Source organism: Podarcis erhardii, assembly GCF_964252035.2.
Source record: "Podarcis erhardii genome assembly, chromosome: 13".
Lineage (NCBI taxonomy): Eukaryota > Metazoa > Chordata > Lepidosauria > Squamata > Lacertidae > Podarcis > Podarcis erhardii.
Window position 1 is genome coordinate 10991415 of NC_138502.1, and position 14722 is coordinate 11006136.

General features: G+C 41.2%; 1 protein-coding gene across 1 annotated transcript; it reads right to left on the reverse strand.

The window, feature by feature from the left end:
• Nucleotides 1-7019: 7019 nt before the first annotated feature.
• LOC309326585 (vomeronasal type-2 receptor 26-like) lies at nucleotides 7020-14722 on the reverse strand. Its single transcript, XM_081835435.1, has 4 exons — nucleotides 13868-14722; nucleotides 10425-10652; nucleotides 8735-8861; nucleotides 7020-7927 (listed from the first exon to the last, which is right to left on the reverse strand). Exons 1-4 carry the CDS (start codon nucleotides 14702-14704, stop codon nucleotides 7026-7028), a joined length of 2094 nt encoding a protein of 697 aa, XP_081691561.1. The 5' UTR covers nucleotides 14705-14722; the 3' UTR covers nucleotides 7020-7025.

The following is a 14722-nucleotide window of genomic DNA, read 5'->3' on the forward strand; positions in this document are numbered from 1 at the left end:
GAGTTCTCCTGCGGAACTGGATTGTATCTGCAGTTTGCCATAACTTCTCTGTATCTTTAATTATGTTGGGTGTGCTAAAGAGGAATAGTTATTGTACTGGCTCCTACCTGTAAGGTTTTTGTAGCTGTAACCATTTCCCCCACTTCCCCAGCTTATTTGACATGCCCTCCTCACTATTTTTTCCACTGGCGCCTAAAGTCTTATTTCTTTTATCCAGTAAGCAATTCCCCCCCTTTACTCAGCAGCTCAATTCAGATACCCTCCTAACTAAGCAGAAAATGATACATAACCAAAAACTGCTGGTGAGAGAGAAGCCTACTCTCCCATCAGTGACATTTGTTATATACTGTAAGTGATCTAAATTTGTGTGTAAGACGGGAGAGTTACACATTTTTTTCAGGTATTGCAGTAAAGGAAAAGGGACCCCTGAGCATTAGGTCCAGTAGTGACCATCTATGGGGTTGCGGCCCTCATCTCGCTTTATTGGCCAAGGGAGCCGGCATACAGCTTCCAGGTCATGTGGCCAGCATGACTAAGCCACTTCTGGCAAACCAGAACAGCGCACGGAAATGCCATTTACCTTCCCGCAGGAGCAGTACCTATTTATCTACTTGCACTCTGACGTGCTTTCAAACTGCTAGGTTGGCAGGAGCTGGGACAGAGCAACGGAAGCTCACCACATCGGGGGATTTGAACTGACGACCTTCTGATCGGCAAGCCCTAGGCTCTGTGCTTTAACCCACAGCGCCAACCGCGTCCCCACAGGTATTTCAACCTTCCCATTTATTCAGGTTTGTCTGTCTGTTGTTTGCTTATATTACAAATATGTACCATCTTTATTTTCCAAGAATCTCAAGGTGGTGTACATGGTTCTCCTTGCAATTTCATCTTCACCCGGAACTGATGCTGAGAAACCTGCCTCTTCTCTATGCAAGCTAATAGAGGTATTGATCATGAGTGTCCTACCTGCGGAATCTTATAGATATCCAAAATAGTTGCCACATAAAAGGAGTTTTCAGAATCCAGTCCCCCAATGACCCCAGTCAGATTATTTTCAACATCACATATATAGTTAGGGACAAATTTTTCCACCATGGATAAAAGCAGCAGTGTGGCGAGATATGTGCTCCTTGCACTGACATAGCTGTCATATAAGTGGAAGCCCAAGGTGATATTGGGTAAGATGTGAGGGTCTTCATTGATCTCCTTGACTGCAAATGCCAAGGCCACAATGTGCTGGTAAAGCTTAGGCACCACCCTAGAATGAGAGTTGCAAATGTATCAGCAGGAACTTCGAAAGACGTGTTCTTTCACATATCCACAGAGTAGTTAATCATATTGAGTTCAGTGGGGTTAACTCTCAGTCTGATCCACTATTGAATAGCTCTTATCAATAGAAGGTTCTTCCTGATGTTTATTTGAAATCTCCTTTCTTGTAAATTGAATACCCTGATTTGGAGCAAGAGAAAACAAGTGTGTTCCATCTTCCTGGTGACAGCTCTTGAGATACTTTACAATGGCTATCATTCCTCTCCTCAGTCTCATCATAGATAAACATACCAAACCCCCTCATCCGTTCCTCATAAGGCTTGGTTTCCAGACCATCTTTGTTGCCCTCCTCTGCACATGTTCCAGCTTGTCAATATCCTTCTTAAATTGTGGTGAGCAGAACTGGACACAGACTTCAGGTGACCAAGGCAGAATAGAGCAGGACTATTATTTCCTTTCATCAGGACACTATACTTCTGTTGATGCAGATCCCTTGAACCTTTCCACATGTATTACTGGCAAGCCAAGTTTTCCTCATCTTAAATTTGTGTATTTGTAGGTACCGCTCTTACTTTTGTCCAAGTTTTTAAATATTATAAGCTTAATAGAATCTAGATCAGGGGTTGCTAATGTGGGGCTCATGGGATGTCGTCCCTTACATGTCGGAGGTCTTTTTCTGACACTTACAAAGTCTCTGGTGTCTCTGGTCTCTCCCTGCAGTGACTTCATTTTCATGAGTCAGTGATGGTCGTTGGAATTCACTGAATTCTATACTTAATAATAAGTACCTTTCAGTGCTGAAACAAAGCTTAGTCTAAGTTCAGAAAATGAAAGCATAAGGACATTCAGCTTCAGAACACATTTTTAAAAATACATTCTTACTAATACTCTAGTAGTTTAGGTAAAGTCTAGCAAAAAGGGCTGCTCAAAAGGCCTCTCCTAGACACACAAACATGCATACATTTCAGTATTCATTTCTCTATCCAGAAATGGGAATTTCTCCTATATTCTCTTAATTCACAAGACATTTGTTCCATTTTATTGCACCAGCATAAGTCCCATTCATATCTAAACTGGATTCCCCCAGGTAAAAGGGTAAACATTTGCTGCCTCACTCATTATTCTGAGGCTGCAGCTCTAGGTTTCATCATTGCTTTGATGTAATAAAATGAGTGGCTTAGTTCTTACACGAGCTCTTCAGGCAGTACTGGTGGGGGTTCCTCAGTGAATGTTGCTGGAGAGGCGAGGAAGCCACCATGGAAAACAATGCCACCAATGAGGAACTCTCCTGGCTGATGATACATGTGAAGTGGATGATGTGGACCTTGGAGCCTGCATTTTGCTATGTGAGCCTCACATACATTGTAAGAAATCAGTTCCAGCAGCAAGAACACTAAAAACACCATCCTTAATACAAAGGCAACTCTTTGTTTTATGCAGAAACTATGGTTTTTTCTGGCAATACTAGAATAGGTTTTTCCAAGATAAAAATTGTCTCATTTAAATGGTAGATTAATTTCCTGAGAGTACACAATACGGAAGTATCCAAAATTAGACTTGCTGATCCCAGACAGTATTTAAATAATTCTGGTTAAGTTGTAGTATCCTTTGTGTTATGTTGCCAGTGGCCAGAGTAAATACACAGGGATTTTTGAGGAGCAGCATATTAATTGTAGCCCTGTTAATAACCAAGCAGGATTGTAGTTGTTCATCCAATGCTCGAGATTCCCTGTGGAATTGCATAAGAAAATTGCTGAAGAAAATATTCAGAACTGTTATTTTATTTTCCCTTTCATTAGATGATAATAGACCAATGGTTTATGGGTGAAATTAGACGTTAGAAGCTCATAATAGAATACCTTGTAGCCAATGGAGACTCCAAAATGTAGCATGGTGTAGTCAGTATCTTCGAACTTGGCTGAGTGGAGCTGGAGTCACACCAGCATCTGGCATGACTGGAATGGCTGCTCATTGCTGTTTTGGGGGGTGACAGTTGAGTCCCCTTCCTCTCAGCCTCCTTCCCCTGTGCCTTGGGAGAGCATTTTTGCTCAAACCCTTAAGGGCCAATGCCCCTGTGATTCTGGAGAGGTTGAGTTGGTGCCCCATGCCCTCCTGTATGACTCCTTTTTATAGAGCCTTGTGTAAAATCTCTCTTGATTCTGTCAGCCTCCATGAGCTAGAAACTTAGGGAGAAAAAGTATTCCTGAAATCTCTCAGACCCCACAGTTCATCCAGGTGCAGCTGAGGGTGGTCATGATTCCTAAAGTTGCTGAGCCGGACTTTCTAGCCTTTTGGGTGAATTTAATTCAGTGTCCACCTTCATTCAGTGATGCTGATATCTCTGGCTTCTTCTGCAAAATTTTATTTTTTAATTATGTATTCTGCTTCACTTTCACTAGGGCAAGGGTCGGGGATGTGTGGCACTCCAGATGTTGATGGATTCCAAAACTAACCAACCCCAGCCAGTATGGAAAATGGTCAGCAATGATGAGGGCTGTAGTCTAGTACTATCTGGAGGGCTAAAAGGGGATTAAAAGCAGATAGACTTCAAACTTTACTATGAATCAGCAGCATTCTGCTGGTTGAAAGTCTGGCTGCTCCTTGAGAACACAGACATTTTGGACTTAGAAGGTTATAATAATATTTTTGGGTGGCATGCATATTTGTGGTATGACATGGTTAAATCTCACAAAGCCTTTAAAAATCATATTGTCAGGAAAGCACTATATAATGTCTGGATTAGATATAAAGACTTGCTGGAAAATAAAACCCCAAGGTGGTTGTCGCCAATGGAGGCAAAGGCTGTGAAAAGGCTCAATATGGAGTCCAAATCGCCGAAATATTGGGAAATTTTGGAACAAGAAGGGGACAAACTGAAATTGCAGAGTTTTGAGAAATTAAAAGATAAAGTGCGAGACTGGCTTCATTATTATCAAATAATGGAGGTTTATAAGATGGACAGGAAAATTGGCTTCCAGGTGGAAAAATCAAAATTGGAAACAGGATTGTTAGAATCCAATACTAAAAATTTGTCAAAAATGTATAACTTGCTGTTGAAATGGAATACACAGGATGAAACGGTGAAATCAGCCATGATTAAGTGGGCACAGGATATTGGTCATAACATTATGTTTGCTGACTGGGAAAAGTTGTGGACCACCGGGATGAAATTCACGGCATGTAATGCCTTAAGAGAGAATGAAAACGATTTATAGGTGGTACATGACCCCAGTCAAGCTTGCAAAAATTTATCACTTGCCTGACAACAAATGTTGGAAATGTAAAGAAAATGAAGGTACATTCTTTCACCTTTGGTGGACGTGCCCAAAGATTAAGGCGTTCTGGGAAATGATATATAATGAACTGAAAAAGGTATTTAAATATACCTTCCTGAAGAAACCAGAGGCCTTTCTCTTGGGCATTGTCGGCCAATTGGTGTCAAAGAAGGATAGAACATTCTTCATGTATGCTACAACAGCAGCAAGAATACTCATCGCAAAGTATTGGAAGACACAAGATCTACCCACCTTGGAAGAATGGCAGATGAAGGTGATAGATTATATGGGACTGGCGGAGATGACTGGCAGAATCCGAGACCAGGGGAGAGAGACAGCGGAAGAAGATTGGAAGAAATTCAAGGACTATCTTAAGAAATATTGTAAAATTAATGAATGTTAGAATGATGTTGGTTTAGAAATTATGTGGTTTCCAACTGTAATGGATAAGTAAAAAAGAAAAGAGAGACTAAAAATTAAATGAAAAATAAGGGAAAGGATTTGCTGAATTAACAAATTAGAAATTGGAATACAGAAAGGGGAGGTATGAGGAAGTCGGGGAAGTAAGTTATAAGAAAATAAGGGACTGAAATTATACTTGTTTTTATTTTTGTTTGTTTGTTTGTATTATTGTATTGTTTAGTTTTGTTTTTATAAAATGTTTGAAACTTTAATAAAAATCTTAAAAAAAAATAAAAAAGCAGATAACAACAAAAGAAATAATATGTTTGCCTGTGTTTTTATATTTGCTGTTACAGATAAGTCGCCGTGTTGGTCTGCCATAGTCAAAACAAAAAAAATTCCTTCCAGTAGGACCTTAGAGACCAACTAAGTCAGTTCTTGGTATGAGCTTTTGTGTGCATGCACACTTCTTCAGATACACTGAAACAGAAGATTCCAGACCCTTCTATATAGTGAGAAGGTGGGGAGGGGTATTACTCAGAAGGGTGGTGGGAATGGGTGGTTGGCAGATAGCTGTGATGAGCCTGTTGACGACTCTTAACGACTGCAATAGGTCTTACAGGGAAAAGCAAGGGGTGAAAAGGTGAAAAATGGCTTTGTCATGTATAATGAGATAAGAATCCAAGGTCATCACAGCTATCTGCCAACCACCCATTCCCACCACCCTTCTGAGTAATACCCCTCCCCACCTTCTCACTATATAGAAGGGTCTGGAAACTTCTGTTTCAGTGTATCTGAAGAAGTGTGCATGCACACGAAAGCTCATACCAAGAACTGACTTAGTTGGTCTTTAAGGTGCTACTGGAAGGAATTTTTTTTGTTTTATATTTGCTGTAAGCCACTCAAAGGGGCCGGGGAAAGCCAGGTGGGTGGGTTATAAATAATAAAATTATTCTTATTCTTCTTATTATTATTATTAGTCTTACTTCCATTTCTGTCTCCACTTGAATACCCTGGACCTTCTACAAGGAGGACATAATCTTACAGACAATACTTAACAAGCATAGTCCACAGATGTCGAAACAGAAATAAATGTTTTAAGGTTTAATGGTTTACTTGCATTCTCCATTCATCATGGTTAGATCTAATCAATTTTATCTGCTCATCAAACATTTGATGAAGGGTGCCAACAGTCAGTGAAATATCCAACAATATACTTATCACATATATGATATGTATATGTATTAAGTATAGAGTGTTCTGATACATGACATGTTTTGGTGAAATAAAACTTTTCAATTGTGGCTCTCCATCTGCAAATGTGTTGCGCAGTGAGGACTTTTCCAAGGACCAGAGGGCAGAATTCATTTACATTTTCTTATCTAGGACTCTGAATTTCTCCAACGAGACATGATTCAGAATAAAATCTTTGGAGGGAGGGGAATCCAATTCAATGGGGCATATGTTATCTCACAGTACATTGATAAACTATGGAGCTCACAGACACAGGAAACAATGGTGGGGACAGTGCATTTGCAGTTGGGTACGGCTTGAAGGTTTCCCACAGGTATCTGGTTGGTCAGTGAGACTACAGGCTGCTGGACCACATGGGCCATTGGCCTGATTTAAGATGATCATCTTCCATTTCTACGATCTTGGTTATGGATAGGTTGATGGTGAAATATGACTGTGAGCAGTACAGAACAATAATTCATAAATGAGTACTCCTATATTCCATGGCCACAATTGTACAGTTTCACAGATCCTATTAGGTTGAAAGCTGTAAGACAACTTTGATCATTCAGAATTAAGGACAGATAAAGATTTCCTTGCATATATTTTGACAAGAATTGTTCTGAGTCTTCTTGTCAGCACATGCTACAAGAGAATAATGAATGTGTAAACGTATGGTTGTTTTCTTCAGAGCAAATAAGTCAAATTTACAAATGAATTTTCAACTATGGGAATTTGGACTCTAAAAAAAATTATAAAAGGCAGCAGCTATACTTATATTTCCAAATATTCTACTGTACACACAGAAAAGCACAAAAGACAGCAAAGGGCTGGTTTAGTATTTCTTTAATTTTTCTTCCTTATTAGCTGTTCTCTATTGTTCAGCTCAGGCCTCAGAATGATTATATAACATTTGGGGGAAAAGATGCAACCCAGCAACCCACCACCGGAGGCTAAGATAGAGAAGATCTCCACAGCTACCATGTATTTTCCCTTGGTGCTCAGGTAGGAAGGAATAAAGGACAGCCAAACACTGCAGAAGACCAACATGCTGAAAGTGATAAACTTGGCTTCGTTGAAACTGTCTGGTAACTTTCTGGCAAGGAAAGCCACAGCAAAACTTAAAGTTGCCAGGGAGCTCATGTAGATGAGGACACAGTAAAACATTGTTACAGACCCTTCATTACATTCTAGTATTATTTCTTCTGTCATTGAGTACATATCCACATCTGGGTATGGGGGTGAAGTTGCCAGCCACACAGTACATATCCCTGCTTGAACTATGGAGCAGAAAAGGAGAATGGAGTGGCCTAGTCCTTTCCCCACCCATTTCCTCATCCTGGATTCTGGTTTTGTAGCCATGAAGGCCAAAACTACCGTGAAGGTTTTTGCCAGGACACAAGAAACAGCGGTTGAGAAGATGATACCAAAAGCTGGTTGCCGGAGGAGACATGTGACCTTGTCAGGTCGGCCAATGAAGAGCAATGCACAAAGGAAGCAGAGCAAGAGAGAGATGAGGAGAGTGTAGGTGAGGTTTCGGTTGTTTGCAATGACCATGGGTGTGTTGTGGTGTTTCATAAATATACCTAGTACCAGAGCTGTGATCAAGGAAAGGAAAAGAGAGAAGCAGGCTAAACTGATGCCCAAAGGTTCTTCATAAGACAAGAAGCTTATATTCTTGGGTAGACATGCATTCCGGTTCTTGCTTGGATAGTCATTGTCTGGGCATTTATAACAGTCATTCATATCTGGAAAAAATAAGGATATGGTCCTTAGCTCATTTAACGCCTGCTTGCTGAAATGCTTACTTTCTGTCTGAGAAGAAAAGAGCTCAGCTCAAAATAAAACATATGTCCAGTACTCTGTTATGTGGTTCAGAGTGATGTCATCCTATAATCAACACAGGCAAGGCCATTCCTCCTCATGATATTTAAATGTATCATCACACTAGCTTGAGTGCAGCTTATGTAAGTCGGAAGGAGTGACAAGGACCAGTCTGGATACGATTTGAACCACATACCACCTAGCTACTCTCAATGCAAGTTTATTCTCATTTGATTAACATATTCCAACTCTCTCTCTAAATTTTGACCCTGTATACCCGCATCGTTAGCCTGTATGCTGAGATTAAGCTCTGATGGCCTTTTGTCAGTTCTCCCATTGCAAGATGTGAGGTTACAGGGAACCGTGCACGGGGCCTCCTTTGTAGTGGCGCCCACCCTAAGAATGTCTGACCATCAGATGTCAAGGAAATAAACAACAATCTGACTTTTAGAAGACACCTGACGGCAGCCCTATATAGGGAAGCCCTTAATGTTTGAAGTTTTACTGTGGTTGATGTTTTGATTTGTTGGAAGCTGTCCAGCATGGCTGGGGCAACCCAGTCACATAGACTGCATATAAATTATTGTTACTACTGCTACTACCACCAATATCTGAAGGACAATGAGGCAGGGACACACATACAATAACTTCTATCTTCTTTTGAACTTAACCTCAGCCATCCTGACACCTTTCAATCAAATGGACCCATTTAATCAAATTCTTTCCCTTACCATCCTGGTTTGCAATCTTCCCCTCTGGACATGGGATGCAATCATAGCAGCAAGGGGGCTGTCCCTCCTTCACTTTCTTGCTGGATCCTGGAAGACATCTCTCAGTACAGACAGAAAGAGGCTGAGTCTAATGCATAAATGGAAGAGCAGAAGAATCATCGAGAGAATAATGAGTTCAGAATGTTTCAGGTTCTAAGGCTCCTCTCTATGTTTCTAAACTGACACAGAATGCCTCTACCAAGAGCAATTGCTACTTTTCTTTTTAGTAGTAGTAATATTTGGTGTGATGTAATATCTCCTCTATTGCTCTGGGTTGCACAGGCACACTTTGAAGTTACTCTAGTGTCCCTGTTAATCTTGTTATAATTGTTACTTCTTAGTATGTTGTCCACTAGGTAGACATCTCTAAAATTGATTTGGTGTTGGTGGCTACACCTATTCTTGGACCCATCAGATGCTGTTCCTTATAGTTCCAAATAAGGGGTTTTTGATGAATGTGTTCTTTATGAGTTCTCATACCTTTGCTCTCAGCCCCCTCCTTCACTTTCTGTATCTTCACCACTTTTCCTGCTTCCACCTCTTCCACTGGCTCCCTTAGAAGACTAGTGGTATCCTGAACCTGCTGCTGCTGTCTGTTTTCACTTTTTTCCTCCTTTTCCCAACCACTTCATTTCTCCACTTTTCTCGCAAAAAGGCAAAATCATGGGGCTTATCAATTCATACATAGTCTTTCACTCAGTTCAAAACCAATATTTAATATTTATAAAGAAATCCCAATTTCTTTGGTTTATTTTGCAATAATTTTCTTTATATACTTAGGATTCCGGTTGCAATCTTTCAGAGGGGAAGAAAAAGAACCCATTTTATTATTCCAACTGACCTCCTGTGTGATGTAAAAATCACATTTGTGTGGATGAAGCTTGTGTTGGGGGTCTGTGAAGGGTTGGGATTAGGGTGAGACAACCTAGCTTTTGCTATTTTCGTTTCAATCAGATTCCCCAAGGTAAGTTTACACTATTAGTCTTGCTTAACTGTATTTTATAGTAAAAGGGTTCTTCTGTTTTGTAACCTCCTTAATGAAATATTTGCCTTTATTCCTTGTTCCAACAGAGGGCTGCCTTTGGATGTCTTCTAAAAAGTTGTGTAGGTCTTTTATCTCCTTGACATCTGGAGGGAGGGTGTTCCACAGGGAACACTGTTTTAGGGATATACATGGCGAATTGGCTTGTTTATTCATAAAGCACTTTATCCAAACCTTTAAGCCTGGGATTCCCATGGCAACCTCATACAGCTCATTGGTGCACGCCCAGGCCCTCTCCTCTACCATTTTCAATTATTTTTGTTAATGTAATGAATTTTGCATTTTAAACTGAAGATGGAGCCAAAGTGACTGTAGAGTGGCATCTAGTGGCACCTTAACTTTTCTCCAGAATGTTTCTGGATCCCACATGGGGCCTATAGAGAAGATAGAGGGAGCAGACAAGCTAGAGACATAATTTACATAGAAGCAGTGGTGGGCTTACCTGCCCCTCCCCAATATTTTATTCAAGTTGTTAACCATCCACTTTGGCCATCCACTAATCAGTAACTTGCAGTTCAAAAGACAGTGACTAGAAAGGCAGGGGGATAAATATTGCGTAAGCTATATTGAATCTCTTCTGAATTACGGTAGATAAGAATGTGGACCTACCTGATTAAACCATCTATGCCATATTATGGCGTCTTCATCAAGGGTTAATTTTTGGTCTGGAGGAGCTTGTGGATCTATCCTCCCAACTCTCACTCTGTGCAAACTTTGGTTGGGAAATATGATCCAGTTGACAATATCCAAGCTAGATGCTGCCTCTCCATTCTGGTTGATGAAGACCACATCTCCTGCAGTATTGTTAAATGAGATACTTCTCAGAAAGTGATGGAGCTAGATTGAAAACAGAAAAGACAGGTATTTAGAAAAGACTACAGTCTAATACAGGGCCGAGCAACATTTTTTCCTGTGTGCAGAACATTCGGCGAATGGTGGGTGGTGATTTAGGCAACTGTGAGTGGAGTCAGGTCCAAGCATGGAGAGAGCCAACCCATTTTCTTTCACAAGTATGACAGTCTCCTTTTCTTACCCAAATTATTGATAGTCTCTCTCTCCCTGTCTACCTCTGCTTCCACTGTTTAATGTTATGGAATGGGGAATTGGAGCAAAATATTAAATTCCATGTTCAATTTCTTGAGGTTAACTGATGATGTCATAACTTCACAATATACCGTGATTTTTTAAAAACGGTGACAGAAGTTTTCAGTCCTGCCAATTTTTGTTATTTTAAACAATGTATTGGAAAACTTTGATGCTATCTAAGCCTTGTAATGCTGGATTCAGCTGATACTACTGTCGTTAATGCATGACTGACTAGGCTAAAGGCCCACAGACATTACCCCCCAGTCACCTCAGAACAAGTTGTAGGAAAATATGAGAAGTGTGAAGGAATCATGCTTATTCTCTGATACGAGGAATAAACATCTTCACTTTTTGTGGCTTCCTGTTGGGCATATCTTAAGGACAAACTTCCTTTCATCCCAAGTTCATTTTTTGTACTGAGAATATGTGACTTGTATGATCAAGTTGGCTGTGGCTTTGTGCTTCTTCACCTGGTCTTTAGGATTACTTTATTTTGTGTTACCTTTAAGACTTAGAAGAAATATCCACAGGAATTGCTCTGTTGCTAAGAAATGTCTTTGCAGTGTGTAAAACAGAGGTCATTCCTAGACTGTTTGAAACTATAACAGAGGGCAACAACTTTAGTGTTGTCTCCAACTATGCTTTCCTCAGACCCATTTTAAATAAGGAACCTAAATAATATTACAAGTTTCACTAGGAAAGGACAAATTTTACCAAGCAAATTCAGGGTATACTGTGGTACCTCAGGTTAAGTACTTAATTCGTTCTGGAGCAAACAAATTACACTATGAAGCCACAATTTCTTCTTGGCTTACTAATTGTGGTTTGTTTGAGCAAACCAAACCAAATTCACCGGCTTGGATTTATCACAAAGTCGGGGACCATGGTTTTTTTACTCATCCTAGCGGAGGAGTGAGGCTGGAGCAATCTCCACATTCATTATAAACTTTATAATGACGTGCAAACTGGACATTTGTTTCTCAGTAGGAGATGCCTATTCTCAGTTTTCAGAAGAAAGGAAATCACACCTATGCTTTTTCTGTTACATTTTGGAAGTAAAAATTCCCCACCCTTTTCTTTTTTAGCTCATTGTTTTTGATTACAGTGGTACCTCGGGTTACAGATGCTTCAGGTTACAGACTCTGCTAACCCAGAAATAGTACCTCAGGTTAAGAACTTTGCTTCAGAATGAGAACAGAAATCTTGCGGCGGCAGCAGTGCAGCAGCAGTGGGAGGCCCCATTAGGTAAAGTGGTACCTCAGGTTAAGAACGGATCTCCAGAAAAAATTAAGTTCTTAACCCAGGTACCACTGTACTGGCTTTTGCAAAGTAGCTGTAGAAATGTACCAAACGTTTTCTGGCACATTATGAGTTGAAACAAGTGTTATCAAACAAAATATTTGTAAATATGATGCAAATGATTTCTGAGAGATGTGATTTATTTTTCAATATGCCTAAAGGTAAAGGTAAAGGGACCCCTGAACATTAGGTCCAGTCATGACAGACTTTGGGGTGCGGCGCTCATCTCGCTTTATTGGCTGAGGGAGCCGGTGTACAGCTTCCGGGTCATGTGGCCAGCATGACTAAGCTGCTTCTGGCGAACCAGAGCAGCGCACGGAAACACCGTTTACCTTCCCGCTAGAGTGGTACCTATTTATCTACTTGCACTTTGATGTGCTTTTGAACTGCTAGGTTGGCAGGAGCAGGGACCGAGCAAGGGGAGCTAACCCCGTCGTGGGTATTCGAAACCCGGGACCTTCTGATCGGCAAGTCCTAGGCTCTGTGGTTGAACCCACAGAGCCTAGAGAGCTAGAGCCTAGAGAGCTAGAGAGAATGCCGAACCTTTCTATTGACTATAACCACTGTGAATGCAGATCTAAATGGGCTGTAAAGCTTCTCTCATACAAATGCTTTCTCCTCAAATACAGGGCAGTAACCACTCAAAATAGGACACAACCATCATTTCCCTTTCCTCTGGGGGTATACTGCCATTACATAGTCCAGATTTGCAAGCGGCACAATATGTGGGGAACCATCTAGGAAACTATCATATCAATGCCTTCTCCTCTGTCAGCAGAATTATAGATTCATTTCTGGACGCTGCCCAAATGTTTGAACTCTGAGAGGAAAGACTAAGGTGACAGCATTTTGTGAACCCATAAATATTCAACAGAGTGGGGTGGGGTGGGTGCCCAGTGCCATATAATATTTCCAAAATAAAACCGTAATCCTCAAAAGGATGTGCCAGAGTGAAGACTGTTGGGAGAACCCTCCTGGCTATCAGCAGCCCCCTCCTCCATTTCTCCGAGCGTCCTCCGGTGAGCATTGTTCTGGAAAAGGCACCCCCTCCCTCTCCATGACACTCCAGCAGCATAAACCAGCTTGGTTTATGCACACTAATCTTCTGGCTTAATACAGCAAGAAGAATGAAGCATCATAGTTATAAACGACTCTTTATTTACACTATATTACATGGACATGGACTCTCTCTCATCCAGCTCCAAGAGAAAACAGGCAAACATGAAAGTACATCACATAATACATACAGATAGGGCTTTATCCAGTTCTCACACTTCCTCACAAAAAGACCGTGTGATTTGCACTAATCACAAAATGCAGCCTCGGAGGAGTGAAATTGCTGGAAGCGTGAGAAAGAAGGCTACCTGCAGAAGAATTGCAGGAAAGGCCAGAAGCCCAAGAGCTCTGGGGCAAGAGGGACCAGTGGCAAGAATCGTACCAAGCCTAGCTCTACCCAGACACATGCTTTGATCACACCAAGACCTCCCCAACTATCCAGAATGAAGCATCTTTGCCCTAGTGCATCCCTTTCATGAAGGTAAGACGTTGGGGAGGGGGGATGATAGGTCAACTGTGATGTCATGCACTCCCCCTCCCCCAGTGTTGGGCACAACTCTGATTATGAGGAAGCAACAGAGCTCTCACTCTTGAGGATGTACAACCTGTACCTGCCAAAACTGCGGATTCAGTTTCTTCCCTCTCGATCCATAAACCATTCCTCTGTGTCTGAGTCTGGATGTGGACATGGCATGTAAAGCATGGGCCATGGCATAAACAGCACAGTGGATGCTGTAACTGTGGCCTGTCATGCTCATTTCAAAAAATGATCCAGGAAGGTTCTCCAGCTTCTCTTCTCCGGTGCAAATATTCCCCTCCACCTTTTCTGTAGTGATATCTGGGAATACACATTCAAAGGCCTGTTGCCAGAAGTCTCTGATAAAACCGTCCCCATCTGTGCTGGAAGGGTTTCTGTGCACAACATACTGATGAAATCCTGGTGGGTTTCTGAAGTGAATTTCAAAGGCTATAGCACCATTGAATACTCCTGAATCCCAATTCCTTTGAAAGACAAATGAAGCGAACTCAACCTGGGCCGTTACTATCCATACTTTACTTTTTACATTATTAATCAAGTCATCATGTTTTGATAGGTATGGAAGCCATCTAAAATTTGCCATGGAATAAGACTCTCCAGAGGTCACCACTACGTTAGCTTTGCTGCTAAAGATTTTGTCTCGTATATTGGCCGCCCGTTCTAGCAAGCCATACATTTCAGAAATAAAACTGAAATCGGGGATTCTTTCTATGAATGCAAAGCAGACACCACTGTTGGTAAACATGGGAGAAATAGTTTGCACAAATCTTTCTCCATTGTCATTGTCTGTTGCAATGACTCCAATCCACGTCCACCTGAAATGCAGAAGCAAAGAGAGAATTCCCTCATACTGAAGGGCGTCCGAGGCTGCCATCTGGTAGAAGGGAAGCCCTGGGCTTTTATCATTCATCACTGGAGCGGAGCCATA